The sequence below is a fragment of the Mirounga leonina genome, unplaced genomic scaffold (assembly GCF_011800145.1).
Source record: "Mirounga leonina isolate KUSES-001 unplaced genomic scaffold, KU_Mleo_1.0 Mir_165, whole genome shotgun sequence".
Classification (NCBI taxonomy): domain Eukaryota; kingdom Metazoa; phylum Chordata; class Mammalia; order Carnivora; family Phocidae; genus Mirounga; species Mirounga leonina.
Window position 1 is genome coordinate 18,350,226 of NW_023270415.1, and position 17,646 is coordinate 18,367,871.

At 37.8% G+C, this 17,646-nt stretch overlaps 2 protein-coding genes and 1 non-coding gene across 3 annotated transcripts in view; 2 read left to right on the top strand and 1 right to left on the bottom strand.

The window, feature by feature from the left end:
* CSPP1 (centrosome and spindle pole associated protein 1) overlaps positions 1-17,646 on the top strand; it is a 160,680-nt gene that overhangs the window by 20,180 nt on the left and 122,854 nt on the right. The window contains exon 3 of the mRNA XM_035011283.1: positions 48-147. Within this exon, the coding sequence (XP_034867174.1) occupies positions 48-147 (100 nt within the window). The remainder of the gene's footprint in view (positions 1-47; positions 148-17,646) is intronic.
* Positions 7,370-7,495, top strand: LOC118015481. Its single transcript, XR_004680648.1, has one exon. It is a non-coding gene; the product is annotated as a small nucleolar RNA SNORA31 (small nucleolar RNA).
* On the bottom strand, positions 13,965-14,438 carry LOC118014896 (coiled-coil-helix-coiled-coil-helix domain-containing protein 2-like). The gene has a single exon (XM_035011282.1). The coding sequence runs from the start codon at positions 14,424-14,426 to the stop codon at positions 13,965-13,967; it is 462 nt and encodes a 153-aa protein (XP_034867173.1). The 5' UTR covers positions 14,427-14,438.

Here is a 17,646-nt window from a genome sequence, read left to right on the forward strand (position 1 = left end):
TAGATTCCACCCCCCCCTTACTTTTGTAAATACAATGTTTCTTTCAGGGAAAGGCATCAGAGAAGCTTTCTGAAAACAGTAAAATATTAATCTCCATGGCTAAGGAAAACATACCACCAAACAGTCAACAGACCAGGAGTTCTTTAGGTATGTCATTAGGTATGCTAAATTGATTTTAAAGTATTCTTAGCAGGCCGTTGTGAAAGAGTTCTGTATTGTCAGAAAAAAAGGTTTCTTTGGAATCGCAGTAACTCTTTGATATCTGGAATCTTACATATGACTATACTGTCTGCAAAGGAAATATAATGCAAACTGAGAAGAATCTACCCATTTTAAATGATATTCCCTTATAATTTATGGAAATCATGGCAGTAAGTATATACAACATAAGTAAAAATTAATTGAAAAATTTGAATGGATTTGTGTGTGAGAGGGAAAATGTGTTAATTGAATAAAAATGTGGATGTTTATTTAAAAATCAGAGATGCTTAGAGGATACAAAATGCTATTTAGTGAATGTTTTAATTATTACTATATTAGAATTGTACAGAAGTTAATATTGCAGCTATACTGAGTTTTTGATTATGGTTATGAAAATATGTAGAAATTTTTTTATGAAGTGTAAATAACATACAGTGTTATATTAATTTCAGGTGTACAACATATTCAACAATTCTATACATTAGTCATGGCTTACCACGATAAGTGTGGTCATCATACAACAATATTGCAGTATTACTGACTCTATTCCGTATACTATATTTTTCATCTTTGTGACTTATTTTTAACTGGAAGTTTGGATTTTTATCTATTTCACCCGTCCCCCTTATTCACTTCGCCTCTGGCAACCACCAGTTCAGTTTGCTGTATTTGAGTCTGGTTTCTTTTCTGTTTGTTTTGTTTTTTAGATTCACATGTAAGGGAAATCTGTATGGTATTTGTCTTTCTCTGACTTATTTCACTTACCAGAATAACCTTTAGATCCATCCATGTTGTTGCAAGTGGCAGGATCTTACTCTTTTATTATGGCTGAGTAATATTCCATTCCATATATGTAACCATATCTTCTTTATATGTTTGCTATTGATGGACACTGGGTTGCTTCCATATCTTGTTATTGTAAATAATATTGCAGTGAACTTAGGGGTGATATATCTTTTCAAAATAATATTTTTTTTGGTTAAATAACCAGTGGTGAAATTACTGGGTCATATGTTATATTTATTTTTAATTTTTTGAGCCAACTCCATGCTGTTTTCTGGGGTGGCTAAACCAATTTACATTCCTACCAGTAGTGCACAAGGGTTCCTTTTTCTCCACATGATTTTCTCCACATGCTTTTTCTTCACTTGTTGTTCCTTATGTTTTTGATTGTAGCCATTCTGACAGATATAAATATGGTTTTGATTTGCATTTCCCTGCTGATTAATGGTGATGAACATCTTTTTATGTGTCTGTTAGTCATCTTTATGTCTTCTTTGGAAAAATGTCTCTTCCTGTCTTCCCATTTTTTAACTGTGTTATGTGGTGGTTTTTTTTTTTTTTTTTTTGGTGTTGTATAAGTTCTTTATGTATTTTTGATATTAAACCCCTTACTGGATGAATTGTTTATAAATATCTTCTCCCGCTCAGTGGGTTGTCTTGTTGTTTTGTTGATGGTTTCCTTCATCGTACAAAAACTTTTTATTTTAGTGTAGTCACAGTATTTTGTTTTTGCTTTTGTTTTCTTGCTTTAGGAGACCTATATAGAAAAATGACAGTAGGACCGATGTCAAAGAGATTATTGCCTGTTTCCTTTTCGGAGTTTATGGTTTCAGGTCTCACATTTAGGTCTTTGTAGATTTTAAAATTTTTTAATTTATTTGACAGAGAGAGACAGCGAGAGAGGGAACACAAGCAGGGGGAGTGGGAGAGGGAGAAGCAGCCTTCCTGCAGAGCAGGGAGCCTGATGCGGGGCTCGATCCCAGGACCCTGAGGTCATAACCTGAGCCGAAATCAAGAATCAGATGCCCAGGCGACTGAGCCACCCAGGCACCCCCAGGCTCTTTTTAAATTTTTAGTATTATATTTTGGAAAAGCTCCTTTATCTCTAAGGACCCCAATTTCCTTATCTGTAACATAAAAAAAGTTGGGTTATCTTCTAGCCCTAAATTTTTATGAATTGAAATTTTGATTATTGTAAGAGATAATTTTTTTTTTTTTTAAAGATTTTATTTATTTATTTGAGAGAGAGAGCACATGAGAAGGGGGAGGGTCAGAGGGAGAAGCAGACTCCCTGCCGAGCAGGGAGCCCGATGTGGGACTCGATCCCGGGACTCCAGGATCATGACCTGACCCGAAGGCAGTTGCTTAACCAACTGAGCCACCCAGGCGCCCTGTAAGAGATAATTTTTTAAAAAGTTTAATAGTAGATTCTCTGATGCAGTAAGGTTAGAATCACTTTGAAATTCTGGGTTACAGCTTGCTCTGGATTGTACATGTCATGCCTTTGTGACCTGGCACAGGTTATTTAGGCTCTCTGTTTCTATTCTATTAAATTCTACTAAGAATTTAAGAATTATTCTTTATTACATGCACAAATGATGGAGAGTTTAAAGTCTAGTTTAAAGACAGTGACCTCTGCTTATTCCTTAATTGGTGTTCTTTCGGGCAGTGTCTTAGGCCTTTTCATTTCATATATTCCCTGACTGACCTTGTCCACTCAGAGGCTTTATATACCATCGGTGTGTTCATGACCTCTAAATCTGTATTCCAATCCTGATTTTTTAAAATTTAAAAATTTTTTTTATTGAACTTCGGACCCATATATCTAATGTCCTATTGGACGTCGATACTTGGATGTCATGGGCTCAGAATTAACATATGCAAGATTACCTTTACTCTTCTCAAACTTTCTGGTACTCCGGTGAGGTGTTTGCCTAGTCATCTTTGACTCCCTTCTTTGCCTCCCATAGCAAGTAATTACATAAGTTCAGTTGCTTCTACTGCTTAAATTTAAAAATCAGTTTATTTTTCTCTAATCCCACAAACATTATTTTATGCAGGCCTGTGCTGTCTCTGATTTTTTTTTCTAGTGTTCTTTTTGTTTTATGGTCTAGCCCCCCCACCCCCCACTAAGTCTCTGCACTGCCCTTCATTATCTTTTCAGAAAAACAAATAGGATCACGTTAGTCTTGCTCAACTCCTTCAATGTATTCTTGTTTACCGTATGATAATTTTATCCTTTTATTGATTTTCCCAGATTGTGTTAGTTATTTATGTTTTGTCCTCTTGTGCTTCTGTTGCATTGATTCTCTCTGTAAAGTGTAGTTTTGAACTTACTCAACTGTCTCTTGTACTGCAATGGTATGCCAGCTTGCCTGCTATTGTGTATTTGCTGCCTAGCACAGTGCCTGTCACTTTAGTGTTTAAGGAAGATGTTCTGAATGAATGAAGGTCCCCATTGCAAAAATAACTATTCTGTTGGGTATGTAGAATTTAATAGAATGTTTTTAATAGAATTAAAAACAACCATAGAATGGTTGTTCTATTGTGAACTGAAACAATAATTATTTTTGATGTGCATTGAATCTTACTAAAGAATAATACATAATTTGATTTTATAAAAACTTATCAGCATTCAGTTACTGACTTGCTTGAATAATTGTGGCCTTAAAATTAGACCAGATGTATAAGATGCTCAACATCACTAGTCATTAGGGAAGTGCAAATTAAAACTACAAAGAGATCACCTCATGCCTGTTAGAATGGCCATCATCAAAAAGACAGAGATAACAAATGCTGTCATGGAACCCTTGCTTGCACACTATTGGTGAGTTGAAGGCATTATTGCCCAGTGAAGTAAGTCAGAGAAAGACAGATACTGCATGATCTCACATGTGGAATTTAAACAGAAAATAAAACCAAACTCAGAAAAAGAGATCAGACTTGTGGTTAACAAAGGTGAAGGATAGGGGCAGGGGAATTAGAGGAAGGTGGTCAAAAGGTCTAAGTTTCCAGTTGTAATAAGTACAGGGCTTAAAAATAAATAAATACATATATACATACATATTAGGGAAATAACGTATAACATGATGATTACAGCTAACATTGCTGTGTGATGTATAAGAAATTTGTTGAGAGTAAGTTCTAAGAGTTTTCATGAGAAGGAAAATGTTTTTCTTTTTTTCTTGCCTAATTATTGTATCTATACAAGAAGGTGGATGTTAGCAGAACCTATTGTGGTAATTATTCCACAGTATGTATAAATCAAACAATCAAGCTGTGTGCCTTAAAGTCATACAGTGATTTATGTCAATTATTTCTCAATAAAACTAGAAAGAAATTAGGCCAAATATGTAGTTTGTCACAATGGGAAAAATGTAAAATAATTTGGCATTAGAGAATTTTCTTTTTCTTTCTTTCTTTTCTTTATTTCTTTCTTTGTTCTTTTGGAGATTTTTCTCATGTGGTTTCTTACAGGACTTATGAAGCAAACTGGTCTAAAAAAGGTCCAGTTTGGAAATTATATTTTGAATTAAGGTCTTTGATATCATACTTTGAATAAGTAATTAAGCATAATAGTTATCAATAATATAAAACTGACAATATTCATTTAGCCAGTGAAAATCTGTTGATAGCTCATGATGCAGCTATCATGAATCCCACTGCATTTTTATGATTTTTGTAAATTCATTTGTTAGTGGTAATATTTATGGGTAATGCTTATCCATGTTATTCTTCCATTCTCATTCTGTACCTCTCACAGAAGTATTTGAGGAGCATTACAATGATTTCTGACACCAACTACCCAGGGTTGAACCAAACTTCACAGATTAAGGGCATAGTCCTCCACAAGGCTTCTCTTACTTTGGACATCAGCAGCTAGTTTTGGAGTCCACAAGCCATCCTCTATTCTGGCTACAAATATGGGGGTTTCCACTACTCTGTCGAGTTTAGTAATCACTAGAATGACTTACAGAACTCAAGAAAGTGCTATACTTCATGATTACAGTTCTGTTGTAGCACAAGCTACAAATTAGAACTAACCAACAGGGGAGATAGATAGGGTGTGGTCTGGGAGTGGTCCACATGTGAAGCTTCTGTCAGCCTCAGGGATATGTCACTCTCCTCTCCTGGAACATCAGTACTATTGCCAGCCAGCATGCTCCCCTGAGTTTCAGTGTCCAGAGCTTTTATTGAGATTTCACTGGTCATGTCACTCAGTCTCCAGACTCCCAACTTTCCCTTGAGGTCTGGCTGATGTCAAATGGCTCAAAGGTCTAACCCTCTAGTCCCATCTTTCTGGTGTGGTCTTTCTGGTGTGACCAGCTCCCATCTATGTTATCTCTTAAGCATAAACTATATAGGAGCTCACCATGAGTTAGTATATTAGTATAAACTATTGTGTATGGGTCCCAGGGACCTACAATGAATAACAGCCTTCTATCACTCGGAATATTCCAAGGATTTAGAAATTACCTCCCCGGAAACAGGACAAAGGCTAGTGAAGTTCTTTATTTTACATGGCATGTACATGGTTTAGTCTATATAAGCTGATGACATGATATCCTTAGTAAGGAATTTGTTAGAATAACTCAGGTTTAATGAAATATGGGAGTCAGCTGAAAATGATCTGTGGAAGCAAATGATATTTTCTTTCTACACCATTTCTAGGCATATTAGTGATTTTTTTTTTTAAAAGATTTTATTTATTTATTTGAGAGAGAATGAGATAGAGAGCACATGAGAGGGGGGAGGGTCAGAGGGAGAAGCAGACTCCCTGCCGAGCAGGGAGCCCGATGCGGGACTCGATCCAGGGACTCCAGGATCATGACCTGAGCCGAAGGCAGTCGCTTAACCAACTGAGCCACCCAGGTGCCCAGTGATTTTTTTAATTAAAAGAAATTATTCGACTTTTACTAACTCCTTATTGTATTTAATAACCATTATTGTTGAGAAATGCTTTCATTAATTTATAGGTCTATGTACCTCAGTTAAATACCATCTTTCTCATAAATTAATTATTTATTTAAAGATTTTATTTATTTGACAGAGAGAGACACAGCGAGAGAGGGAATACAAGCAGGGGGAAGTGGGAGAGGGAGAAGCAGGCCTCCTGCAGACCAGGGACCCCGATGCGGGGCTGATCCCGGGACTCTGAGATCATGACCTGAGCCAAAGGCAGATGCTTAATGACTGAGCCACTCAGGTGCCCCTATTTTTCTCTTTCTTAGAGAAGTTAAGTATTTTCCCTTAGGTTGAGCATTATTACTTTGACTTTAATGCTTTATATCCTGGAAGATATATATATATATTTTAAAGATTTTATTTATTTATTTGAGAGAGCGAGTGAGAGAGAGTGCATGAGAAGGGGTAAGGTCAGAGGGAGAGGCAGACTTCCCACTGAGGAGGGAGCCTGATGTGGGACTCGATCCTGAGACTCCAGGATCATGACTTGAGCCAAAGGCAGTCACTTAACCAACTGAGCCACCCATGTGCCCTATCCTGGAAGATATTTTTAATAATTGACATGATACAGCCAGTATATATAACATTTTTTCAAATATACATACTTCTAACCCAACATCCATAGATTATCTGCACTGCTTTTGAAATACAGTATCTGGCTTAAATGGTGAAGATAGGAGCATTGCTTTGTTTTGAGTTTTATCAAAATTTTTTTCTATTGAAGAAATAAAATTTGCACATGCAAATGATTATAAAGTGTACAGAACAGGGACCCCCAGGGTGGCTCGGTCGGTTGGGTGTCTTGACTCTTGATTTCGGCTCAGGTCATGATCTCAAAGAGTCTTGGGATTGAGCCCCGTGAAGGGCTCCGAGCCCAGCAGGAAGTCTGCTTCTCTCCCTCTCTCTCTTCCCCTTCTGTCCCTCCCCTGCTCATGCTCTCTCTCTTTCTCTAAAATAAATAAATCTTTAAAAAAAAGAAAGTACAGGGGTGCCTGGGTGGCTCAGTTGGTTGAGCATCTGCCTTTGGCTCGGGGCATGATCTCAGGGTCCTGGGATTGAGCCCCACATCGGGCTCTCTGCTCAGTGGCACGTCTGCTTCTCCCTCTTCCTCTGCCTCTGTGATCTCCCTTTCTTTCTCTCTCTCTCAAATAAATAAATAAAATCTTAAAAAAAATTAAAAAAAGTACAGAGCAGTATAATATGAAAATTTGTGACCCTCCCAACTCTGTCCTCCAGTCTCTCTTCTTAGGCTGTATCTTGTATATAATTTCATGGTTAGATGGTGCATATGTGTATATGTACTCCTTTCTTCTTTTTCTATGTCTGGTAGCATAGATCCTGTTCTGTATTTGAAAATACTAGTTTTGTGATTTATAGTATAGGGACATGACCATACCTTTTGAGATTAAAAAGCAATGGAATGCATCTGTTTGACCTGGAGCAGTTCCTGTATGCTGCTAAGGTTTTCATTACAGATGCAAGAAAAAAGTGTCCTTGTCCTTTCTGTCTGTCTGTGGCAGCCATGATTGAATGGGGGAATACAGAGGGGAAACATGGAGAGAGAATTTTTGCAACTCAGAAATAACTTGTAAACACTGAAGAGCCTGTTATACTCCGAAAAAGAAACTGAAATTTTAGTTAAAAAAGGTAACCTAGACCTGGGCATAAAACTGTATTAACCAGCCTTTATCTCTTGGTGTAAAGAAAGTTCATTGTATACCAAACTGGTACTTGCAGTGGGTTATGGAAGGTGTCAGATAGCATTTACTATGTTATATTGAAATTATATGCTTGCTTGTTTACTGTCTAGATGCTGTTCCTTTGGGCAAAGACTTATATACCTGTTTATCTCCCCAAGACCAGCAAAGTACCTGGCATATGGGTGGTGCTCAGTAAATGTTAAATGAAGAGTTACTAAGTCAGTATGTATCTTGGAAGAGAGGTTGGCTTTTAAATGTGGCAATGTTGAAATTTATTTTAAAAAACTAAATTCATAGTAAGAAGAAATCCATTAAGAAATTTAATATTTTCAGTAAGTTATTTAATAAAATTTCATGAATTAAAAATTAAACAATTTTCTGTCAAATATGGTCTCATTAATAAGAAGAAAAAGATGTTAGGTTAACCTTAGATAAATCTTCAGATCCAGCAATTAATATGTCACTGTATTGTCAGTGTTCTTCAGAGAACCACTAGGATGTGTGTGTAAGTAAATACATATAATACATAAATACATATAAATATATATAGAGAGAGAAATAATTAAGGAGTTGGCTTGTGATTATGGAGGCTGAAAAGTCTAATATCTGTAAGGTAAGCTGTGAGGCTGGTTACCCTGGGGAGAGCTGATGTTGCTGTTCTAAGTCTGAAGATTGTTGGCAGAATTCCTTCTTGCTTGGGAAAGGTCAGTCTTCGTTAAGGCCTTCCACTGGTTGGATGAGGCCCACTCACATTATGGAGGGCAGGTTGCTTTATTTAAAGTCTGCCAATTTAAATGTTTATCTCACCCAAAAACCACTCTCACAGAAACATCCATAGTAATGTTTGACCAAATATCTGGGCACCATGGCCCAGCCAAGTAGACACCTAAAATTAGCCATCATAGTCACTACTGAATTCTTTTATTGACTTTCTTTACAAGTGGCATAGAAATAATGTTAAAAATTAAATGCAAGCAGGATTTCACATAACTGTTAGCACTAATAAATCTTTAGTGTTTGCTGAGTTGTCTAATATTGCAAGTGTGTTATGTGAACAAGTTAGCTCTTGGACAAAATTGATAAATTCCTAGAAAGACCCAAATTACTGAAATTGATTGAAGAAGAAATGGAAAATCTAAATGGACCTATAACATGTAAAGAAATTGAAGTCTTCATTAAAAATCTTTCACAAAGAAAAGCCCAGGCCTGGATGGCTTCATTGATGAAATCTACCAAATGTTTAAAGAAGCAATAATACCATTCCTTTATAAACTTGAAATAAAAGAGAAAGGCACACTTCCCAACACATACTGTGAGGCTAGTATTATCCTAATATCAAGGCCAGATGAAGTTTTCACAAGAATAGTACATAGTAATGTGTCTTATGAATATAGATGCAGAAATCCTAAACAAAATATTAACAGATTGAAACGAACAACATATAAAATTATTATACCCTCTGGCCAAGTGGGCTTTATCATAGATGCAAGTTTTTGTCTTAATATCTCAAAATTAATATATACTGGATTAATAGAATTAAGGACAGAAAGCACATGATTATCTCAAGAGTTGGAGAAAAAGCATTTGACCAAATCCAACACCGATTTATGAAAAAAACTGTCAACAGACGTGGAATAGAAGAGATCTTTTGATTCTGAAGAAGGGCATCTGTGAAAAACATACAGTCAACATCACACTTAACAGGTTATGACTGCAAAGCTTTCCTTCTAAGAGCAGGAACAAAATAAGGATGTGTACTGTTAACACTTCATTCAACTTTGTGCTGAGGGTTCTATCTAGCCGGTGCAGTGAAAGAAAACAAGAAATAAAAGGCACCAAAGTTAGAAGTAAAATTGTCCTTGTTTGCAGATGGCATGATTCTGTTTGGAGAAAATCCTAAGGAATCCACAAAAAAACCAATAGAAATAATGAGCTTATTAGCAAGTTCACAGAATATGAGATCAATAAACAAGTTGTGTTTCGGGGCGCCTGGGTGGCTCAGTCGTTAAGTGTCTGCCTTCGGCTCAGGTCATGATCCCAGGGTCCTGGGATCGAGCCCCGCATTGGGCTCCCTGCTCGGTGGGAGGCCTGCTTCTCCCTCTCCCACTCCCCCTGCTTGTGTTCCCTCTCTTGCTGTGTCTCTCTCTCTCAAATAAATAAAATCTTAAAAAAAAAAAAAAAAAAAAGGTTGTGTTTCTATATGTTAGCAATGAACAATCTGAAAATACTTAATTCACAATAGCAACAAATAGAATAAAATATAGTTGATCCTTGAACAACATGGGCTTGAACTGGGGGTCTAGTTATACATGGACTTTTTTCAATACATGTATTAGAAATATTTTTGGAAATTTTTGACAATTGGAAAAATTTCATAGATGAGCTGTGTAGCCTAGAAATTTTGAAAAAAATTTAAGAAAGGTGTATCAGGGTGCCTGGGTGCCTCAGTTCAGTTGAGCATCTGACTCTTGATTTTTGGCTCAGGTCATGACATCAGGGCCCTGGGATCGAGCCCTGGGTGGGGCTCCCTGCTCAGCAGGGAGTCTGAGGATTTTCTCTGTCCCTCCCTCTGATTGTGCATGCACTTGCTCATTCTCTCTAAAATAAATCTTTTAAAAAAGAGTACTGTGAATGTATAAAATGTATGTGGGTATTAGTCTGTTTTATCATTTACCACCATAAAGTGTATACGAATCTTTTAAAAGTTAAAAATTATCAAAACTTACACCCCAAACACAGACTATACTGTGCGTGTTGCCATTTGCATTCATGAGAAATGTAGATAAATGTAAAGATGCACTATTAAATTTTAACTGCATAAAATTAACTTCATACTGTACTACTGTAATAATTTCATAGCCACCTCATGTTGCTATTGTAGTGAGCTCAATTGTTGCAGGTATCCACTTAAAAAAACATGTGGTGCTGGCGTGCCTGACTGGCTCAGTCGGAAGAGCATGTGACTGTCGATCTCGGGCTTGTGAGTTTGAGCTGGATATAGAGATTAAATAAATTTATTTAATTTATCCATACATACGTTGGATGTAGAGATTAAATAAATAAAGTCCATATGATGCTAATCATCTCTGAGAGGGCAGTTCATTTCCAGTAAATGGTGTATTGCAGTAAAAAGTGATCTCTCTGGATTCTCGTGTTTTTCATTGTCTTTAGTGCAATAATGTAAACTTTGGGTTACACCCTGGGATCCATACAAAGTGCCACTACTGGTGCTGGGAGTGCTCCCAAGAAGCAGAGAAAAGTTCTATTACAATAAAAAATTGAATTGCTTGATATGTAGATTAAGGTCTACAGCTGTGGTTGGCCCACCATTTCAAGATAAGTGAATCCTGTGTAAGGATCACTGTGAAAAAGAAGAAGGAAATTCATGAAGCCATTGCTGTGCTACACCAGCAGGTGCAAAAACTTTGCAATTTGTGAATACCTTTTTATGTTGTATTGAAAATGGAACTTTTATGTGGGTGCAGGATTGCTATAAGAAAGGCATACCTATAGACTGTACTATGATTTGAGGAAAAGCAAAGTTATTATGTGACAACTTGAAGCAAAAGGAAGATGAAGAATCTAAAGATGGAGAGTTTAATGCCAGCAAGGGATGGTTTGATAATTTTGGAAAGAGGTTTGTCTTAAACAATGTCAAGATAGCAGGGGAAGCAGCTCCTGCTGATGGAGAGGCAGCAGACTAATTCTCAGATGCCATTAAGAAAATCATTGAGGAGAAAGAGTATCTGTCTGAACAGGTTTTAATGCAGATGAAGGTGCCCTATTTCCAGGAGAAATTCCACAAAGGACACGTATTAGTAGGAAGAGAAGCGAGCACCAGGATTTAAGGCAGGAGGGGCTTAGCTCTACTGTTTTGTGCAAATGCAGTTGGGTTTATGATCAGGACTGCCCTTATCTATAAAACTGCTGATGTCTGAGTCTTGAGGGGAAAAAATAAATACCAGCTTACCAGTCTTCTGGTTATGCAAAAAGGGCTGAACAATGAGAACTTTTTTTCTGCATTGATTCCAGTGATGCTTTGTCCCTAATATCAATATCTGTTTATACTGGACAATGCCCCTGACTACCCAGAACCCCTTGAGTTCAACACTGAAGATGTTGAGGTAGTCTGCTTGCCCCCAAACACATCTTTTATTCAGCCTCTAAACTAGGGGGTTATATGGACCTTTATGGCTCATTACAGAGGTAGACTATCAACACTATGGAAGAGAACCCTGATAGGGAGAACACCATAAAAGTCTGGAAGGATTGAAGAGCTCATCATTTTTATAGGAAAAGCCATGAAAGCCATTAGGCCTGCATCAATAAATTCCTGCTGGAGAAAACTGTGTCCAGATGATGTGCATGACTTCATAGGATTTATTGTAGAGCCAGTCAAGGAACTCATGAAAGAGATTGTGGATATGGCAAAAAAAAAAAAAGTGGTCGGTGAACAGTTTCAAGATAAGAATCTTGGAGAAATTCAAGAGCTAATAGATACCATACCAGAGGAATTAACAGAAGCTGGATTGATGGAGGTGAGTACTTCTGAACCAGTGCCAGATGATGAGGAAGACCTAGAAGAGCAATGCCAGAAAACAAATTGACATCTGACAATCTGGCAGAAGTGTTTCAGTTATTCAAGACTGCTTTTAACTTCTTTCACAACATAGGCTCTTCTGTGTTATGAGCACTGAAATTAAAGGACACGGTGGAAGAAGGATTGGTAGGGTATAGAAACATTTTTAGAGAAATGAAAAAACAACAGTCAAATTACAGTGTGTATCCATAAAGGTATACTGAGTGTACCAGCCTGTCCTGGCCGCCCCCCTCTTTCTCTCCTTCTGCCACCCCTGAGACAGCAAGACCAACCCCTCCTTTTCCTCCTCCTCAGTCTACTCATTGTGAAGATGACAAGGATAAAGACCTTTATGGTGATCACTTCCACTTAGTGAATAGTAAATAACTATCGTGCTGTACAGTAGTTGAAGTTGTCTACTGTGTATGCATGTGTCTTAGTGTGAAAGTCTAATAAGTCTATGGCAAGAACTGTGTATTTTTGTGTCATTTTTATTGCCTAAATATTCATTGCATAGAACATTGTATGCAAGACTTCTATGGAAATGGATAGCCTATCCTTGTGTAGGCATAAGGTGAGTGATGTTTAATCTAAAATTAATTAGGTTTCCTATGTTTTATAACTTTGCTTTCAAAGAATTACATTATCATACAGTATGCTTCTCTTGTAATTGGAGAAACTGTCATCCTATCATCACAGGTAAGTGGTTTTTAAAGCAATGTGACAGTGTTTCCAATACTGTATTATGGATATGACTGTAATACTTTATGCTATAAAAATTTTATAACCATTCATTAGTGTATAGGTTAGGCTATCAGGAAACATTTGTATCGATTATACTAGGCTACTATAAAGCAATCATGTTGCTGCTTCATTATCAATACATGAGTCATTATACCTGTAAATGTAAATTTCTTTTTGACATTGTCTTTTCATTTCATTTTTATTTTTTTTTAAGTAAGCTCTGCACCCAATGTGGAGCTTGAACTCAACAACACCGAAATCAAGAGTCGAGGGTCTTCAGTCTACTGACTGAACCAGCCAGGCACCCATTGTCTTTTCAGTTTTGATGTCTGGTGTTAGTAATACATGTAATTTTGACAGTGTTTTTGTATCATATAAGACAATATTGATATGATTCATCTTGTAAATAGATGATGTACACTTACAGTACTGATAAATACGGTAAAGTACTATCAATGTATTTTCCTTATGATATTTTTTTGGAGGGGAGAAAATCACTTTATTCTCATTAATTCACAAATGAGAATATCACAAAAGGTGATTTAAGGAGGCACACAAACATCTGCCGAGCCCCAAACTCAAAGCATCTCAATTTCTATACAGTGAGAACACCCTTTTTCATTCCAGATCTGGACAAAGCTGTATTTAATGATGGAGAGGTTTTTTTTTTTTTTTTTTTAAAGATTTTATTTATTTATTTGAGAGAGAGAATGAGAGAGAGCACGAGAGGGAAGAGGGTCAGAGGGAGAAGCAGACCCCCCGCCGAGCAGGGAGCCCGATGCGGGACTCGATCCCGGGACTCCAGGATCATGACCTGAGCCGAAGGCAGTTGCTTAACCAACTGAGCCACCCAGGCGCCCTAATGATGGAGAGGTTTAACTGGTGGTTTTACACTTTATATATTCACTGTTAATTATATTTTTATGCTAAATTAACTTGGTCATGAGAGATGATTTTCCATATCTTCAATTTGAACTTCTTGATTAGGCTAATCAATTTGTACATCTGCACTGTTTCAGCACCTTGCTGAAACCTTCACAAAGCTTCAGGTCACCCTGGTTCTGGGCACACTTCAGAAACTGTTTCATCTCATAGTGGCATGGGCCAGACTGCTGCTGCTGCTGCTGGTGTGCTGGCTGGGTTCCCTGAGACTCCTGGTAAGTGATGTCAGGCCTTGAAGGCTCAGCATTACTTCCTCCACCGAAGCCCCCAGTGATGGCATGGGCCATCCGGTGCCCGACAGCAGAGCCCACAGCCACGCCAGCTACAGTGGTTGCCATTTGGGCTATGAGACCTGGCTGCTGGGGTGCAGCAGCAGGTGAGCCAACAGCAGATGGTGGAGCCACTGCTGGGGGCTGAGCTGCTGGTACTGGTCTAGGCGCGGCTCTCATCTGAGGTGCCTGGCTGGCCGGAGGGGCCATGCCGGAGGTGCGGCTCCGGCTTCCACGGGGCATGGTTACTTGCAGAGCAGCTCAGTGTCTAGAAGTCTGAGATTCAGCAGAGACCCCCAGCGGCTTCTTATGATTTAAGTAACATTTTCTTTAGCTTAGTTTATTGTTAGAATACAGTATGTAATATGTATGTAAAATGTGTGCTAATCAATTGTTTATGTTATCCATTAGGCTTATGGTAAAAGTAGACTATTAGTGTTTAAGTTTTTTGGGAAATCAAAAGGTATGTGTGGATTTTCAGTGGCATGGGGGTTGACACTCCCACCCCCACATTGTTCAAGGGTCACCTGTACTTAAAAGTGTATTTAACAAAGTGTGTAAGACTTATACACAGAAAACTACAAAATGTGTCAGAGAAATTAAAGAATGTGCAAGTATAGGGAGAGACATTCTTTGTTCATGGATTAGAAGTCTCTCAACATTATCAGATTGCCAAGGCATAGAAAAGATGCTTGTGACATATTGTAAGGTATACAACAAGGCAAGCAGTGTTCAAATGACTCTTGAAAAGTTTTTTTTCCAGGAATTAAAATATTTTAATTCTCAATGTTTCTAATGTTTTAAATTTTAGTGTACTAAATAATTATTAATTTCCTTTTACTTAATTTCCCTGTATGTTTATAACTGACAGGGTTTTCTTGTTGTTGGTAGTGGTTTTTTTTTTTTTTTTTTTTAAGAATTTTTTTATTTATTTGACAGAGCGAGCACAAGCAGGAGGGAGCGGCAGGCAGAGGGAGAAGCAGGCTCCTTGCTGAGCAGGGGGCCTGACACAGGGATCGATCCCAGGACCCCGGGATCATGACCTGAGCTGAAGGCAGGCGCTTAACCATCAAGCCACCCAGGTGCCCCAGTAATAGGCTTTTTGTTTTTTTTTTTTAACTCTTTTGACAAAAGTTCATGAAGATCACAGAACAATCATAGTTTTCCCATTGATCTTTAAGATTGCTGCACCATTTCAGAGTGCGTGGTGATCAGTGCAGTCCTAGGAGGCTTCTTGATAGCTGATTTATAAGGAAATAAAAAGAACTTGGATAGCTATGACAGTTTTGAAGAAAAGGTCGGAAACAAAGTTGGAAAACTTAAAGTGTAATATATAAAGACTTGGTATGAAATTATAGTAATTAAGACTATTTAGTTTTGGCATGAGGTTAGACAGACCACTGGGACAGAATAGAGAGGATTGAAACAAACCCACTATATACAGATATCTGATTTATGACATAGGTGCCTCTGCAGTTCAGTGGAGAAAAAGATGGTCTTTCCAGTAAATGGTGCTGGTTAAGTTAGGAATCCATACTAGAGAAGAGAAAAAAAAACTTAAACCTGTACCTCACACTGCATATGATTATTAATTCGAGAGATTACTGATCTAAAGGTATAATTTTAACACTATAAAATAGCTTAAGAGAAAACATAGGAGAATGTCTGAGATGTTGGAGGTAGATGAGGATGTCTTAAATAAGACCGGAAAATAGCTAATCATAAAAGAGAAGTCTGATAAAATGGACTTCATTAAAATTAAGAACTATTCATCACAGGGGCGCCTGGGTGGTTCAGTCAGTTAAGCGTCTGCTTTCAGCTCAGGTCATGATCCCAGGGTCCTGGGATCGAGCCCCGCATCGGGCTCCCTGCTGAGTAGGAAGTCTGCTTCTTCCTCTGCCTCTCCCCACTGTGCGTGCGCTCTCTCTCTGTCTCATAAACTCTTAAAAAAAAAAATTTATCTTTATTGGTCTCTATTGTTTTCTTGTCTGCTTCTCCCTCTCCTGCTCCTCCTGCTTGTGTTCTCTCTGTCTCTCTCAAATAAATAAATAAAATCTTAAAAAAGAACTATTCATCACAATACATAACAATGGGAAAAGGCAGCCATAGGTATATGTATAAAATGTACATGTTTATATGTATGTATATGTGTGTGTATAAAATTCACATATCAGTAAGAAGACCATTCAATTCTGAAAATGGACAAAAGACTTGGATAGCTGTTTTCAAAAGAGGGAAATCCAGATGCATTGCAAAGGTGCTCAGCATCGTTAGTTGTTAGGAAATACAGATTGAAACTACAGTGAGACACCATTGCACACAAGTACAATGTCTAATATTTACAATACCAAGAGTGGGCAAGACTGAATTAACTGGAACTCATTCATTCCTTGTAGGAATGGATAACGGTGCAACTTTGAAAAACTGGCAATACCTACTGAACTCGGTGACCTTATCCAGTGACCCAACAATTCCACTCCTAGGAATATAGCCAAGAGAAATACACGTGTTCACCAAAGACATGTACAAGAATGTCAATGGAATTTTGTTCATAATAGTGCTCCCCTCCACCCTCCCAAACAGCAGGAAACCACTGAAATGTCTGTTAACTGTAGGATGGATTTAAAAAAGTTGTGATGTATTCATACACTGAAAGAAGACACAAACTGAAAAGAATGAACCACTGCCGCATATAGCTACGTGGCTGAATCTCACATAAGTAATACTGAGTGCAGTAAAATGTAAAAAAGATCACAAACTTCATGATTCTTTTTATTTGAGGCTCAAGAACAGCTCCAACGCATCCATATTAATAGAAGTCTGAATACTTGTAAGTTCTGAGAGGGGGCATTAATAGGGAAGGAGCAAAAGTGTGCCTTGTGAGGTGGAAAGAAATCTGAGTTATTACAATAGTGCATACTTTTGTACAAATTCATTGAGCAGTATGCCTAAGATTGTGCTTTTTTGGTATGTATATTATTCCTCAGTTTTTAAAAAATTGGGCTTGTGGGAGAAAGTTCTTTGCTTTCCACAGTAGGAAGTGCTCAAAATCAGTAAGTATTTTGGGATTTGCCAGAAAACTTTGATTTACTGATACCTTATACATTTGACAAGAGAAGCCAATAAAGATTATTTTTTTTAAAGATTTTATTTATTTGAGAGAGAGCGCACAGGGAAGGCGGAAGGAAAGAGGGGCAGAGGGAGAGGGAGATGCAGACTCCCTGCTAAGCAGGGAGCCCAATGTGGGACTCAATCCCAGGACCCTGGGATCATGACCTGAGCTGAAGGCAGATGCTTAACTGACTCAGCCACGCAGGCACCCCACCAATAAAGATCATTTAAACCAAGAAGGATCCTGATGTTTGAAAGGTCAGTAAAAGATTAAAGTCCACTTTTCTTTCTGCTATTGCTACTACTACGAACTAACCTATATTGAGTGCTGACTATGGTGCCAGATGCTGTG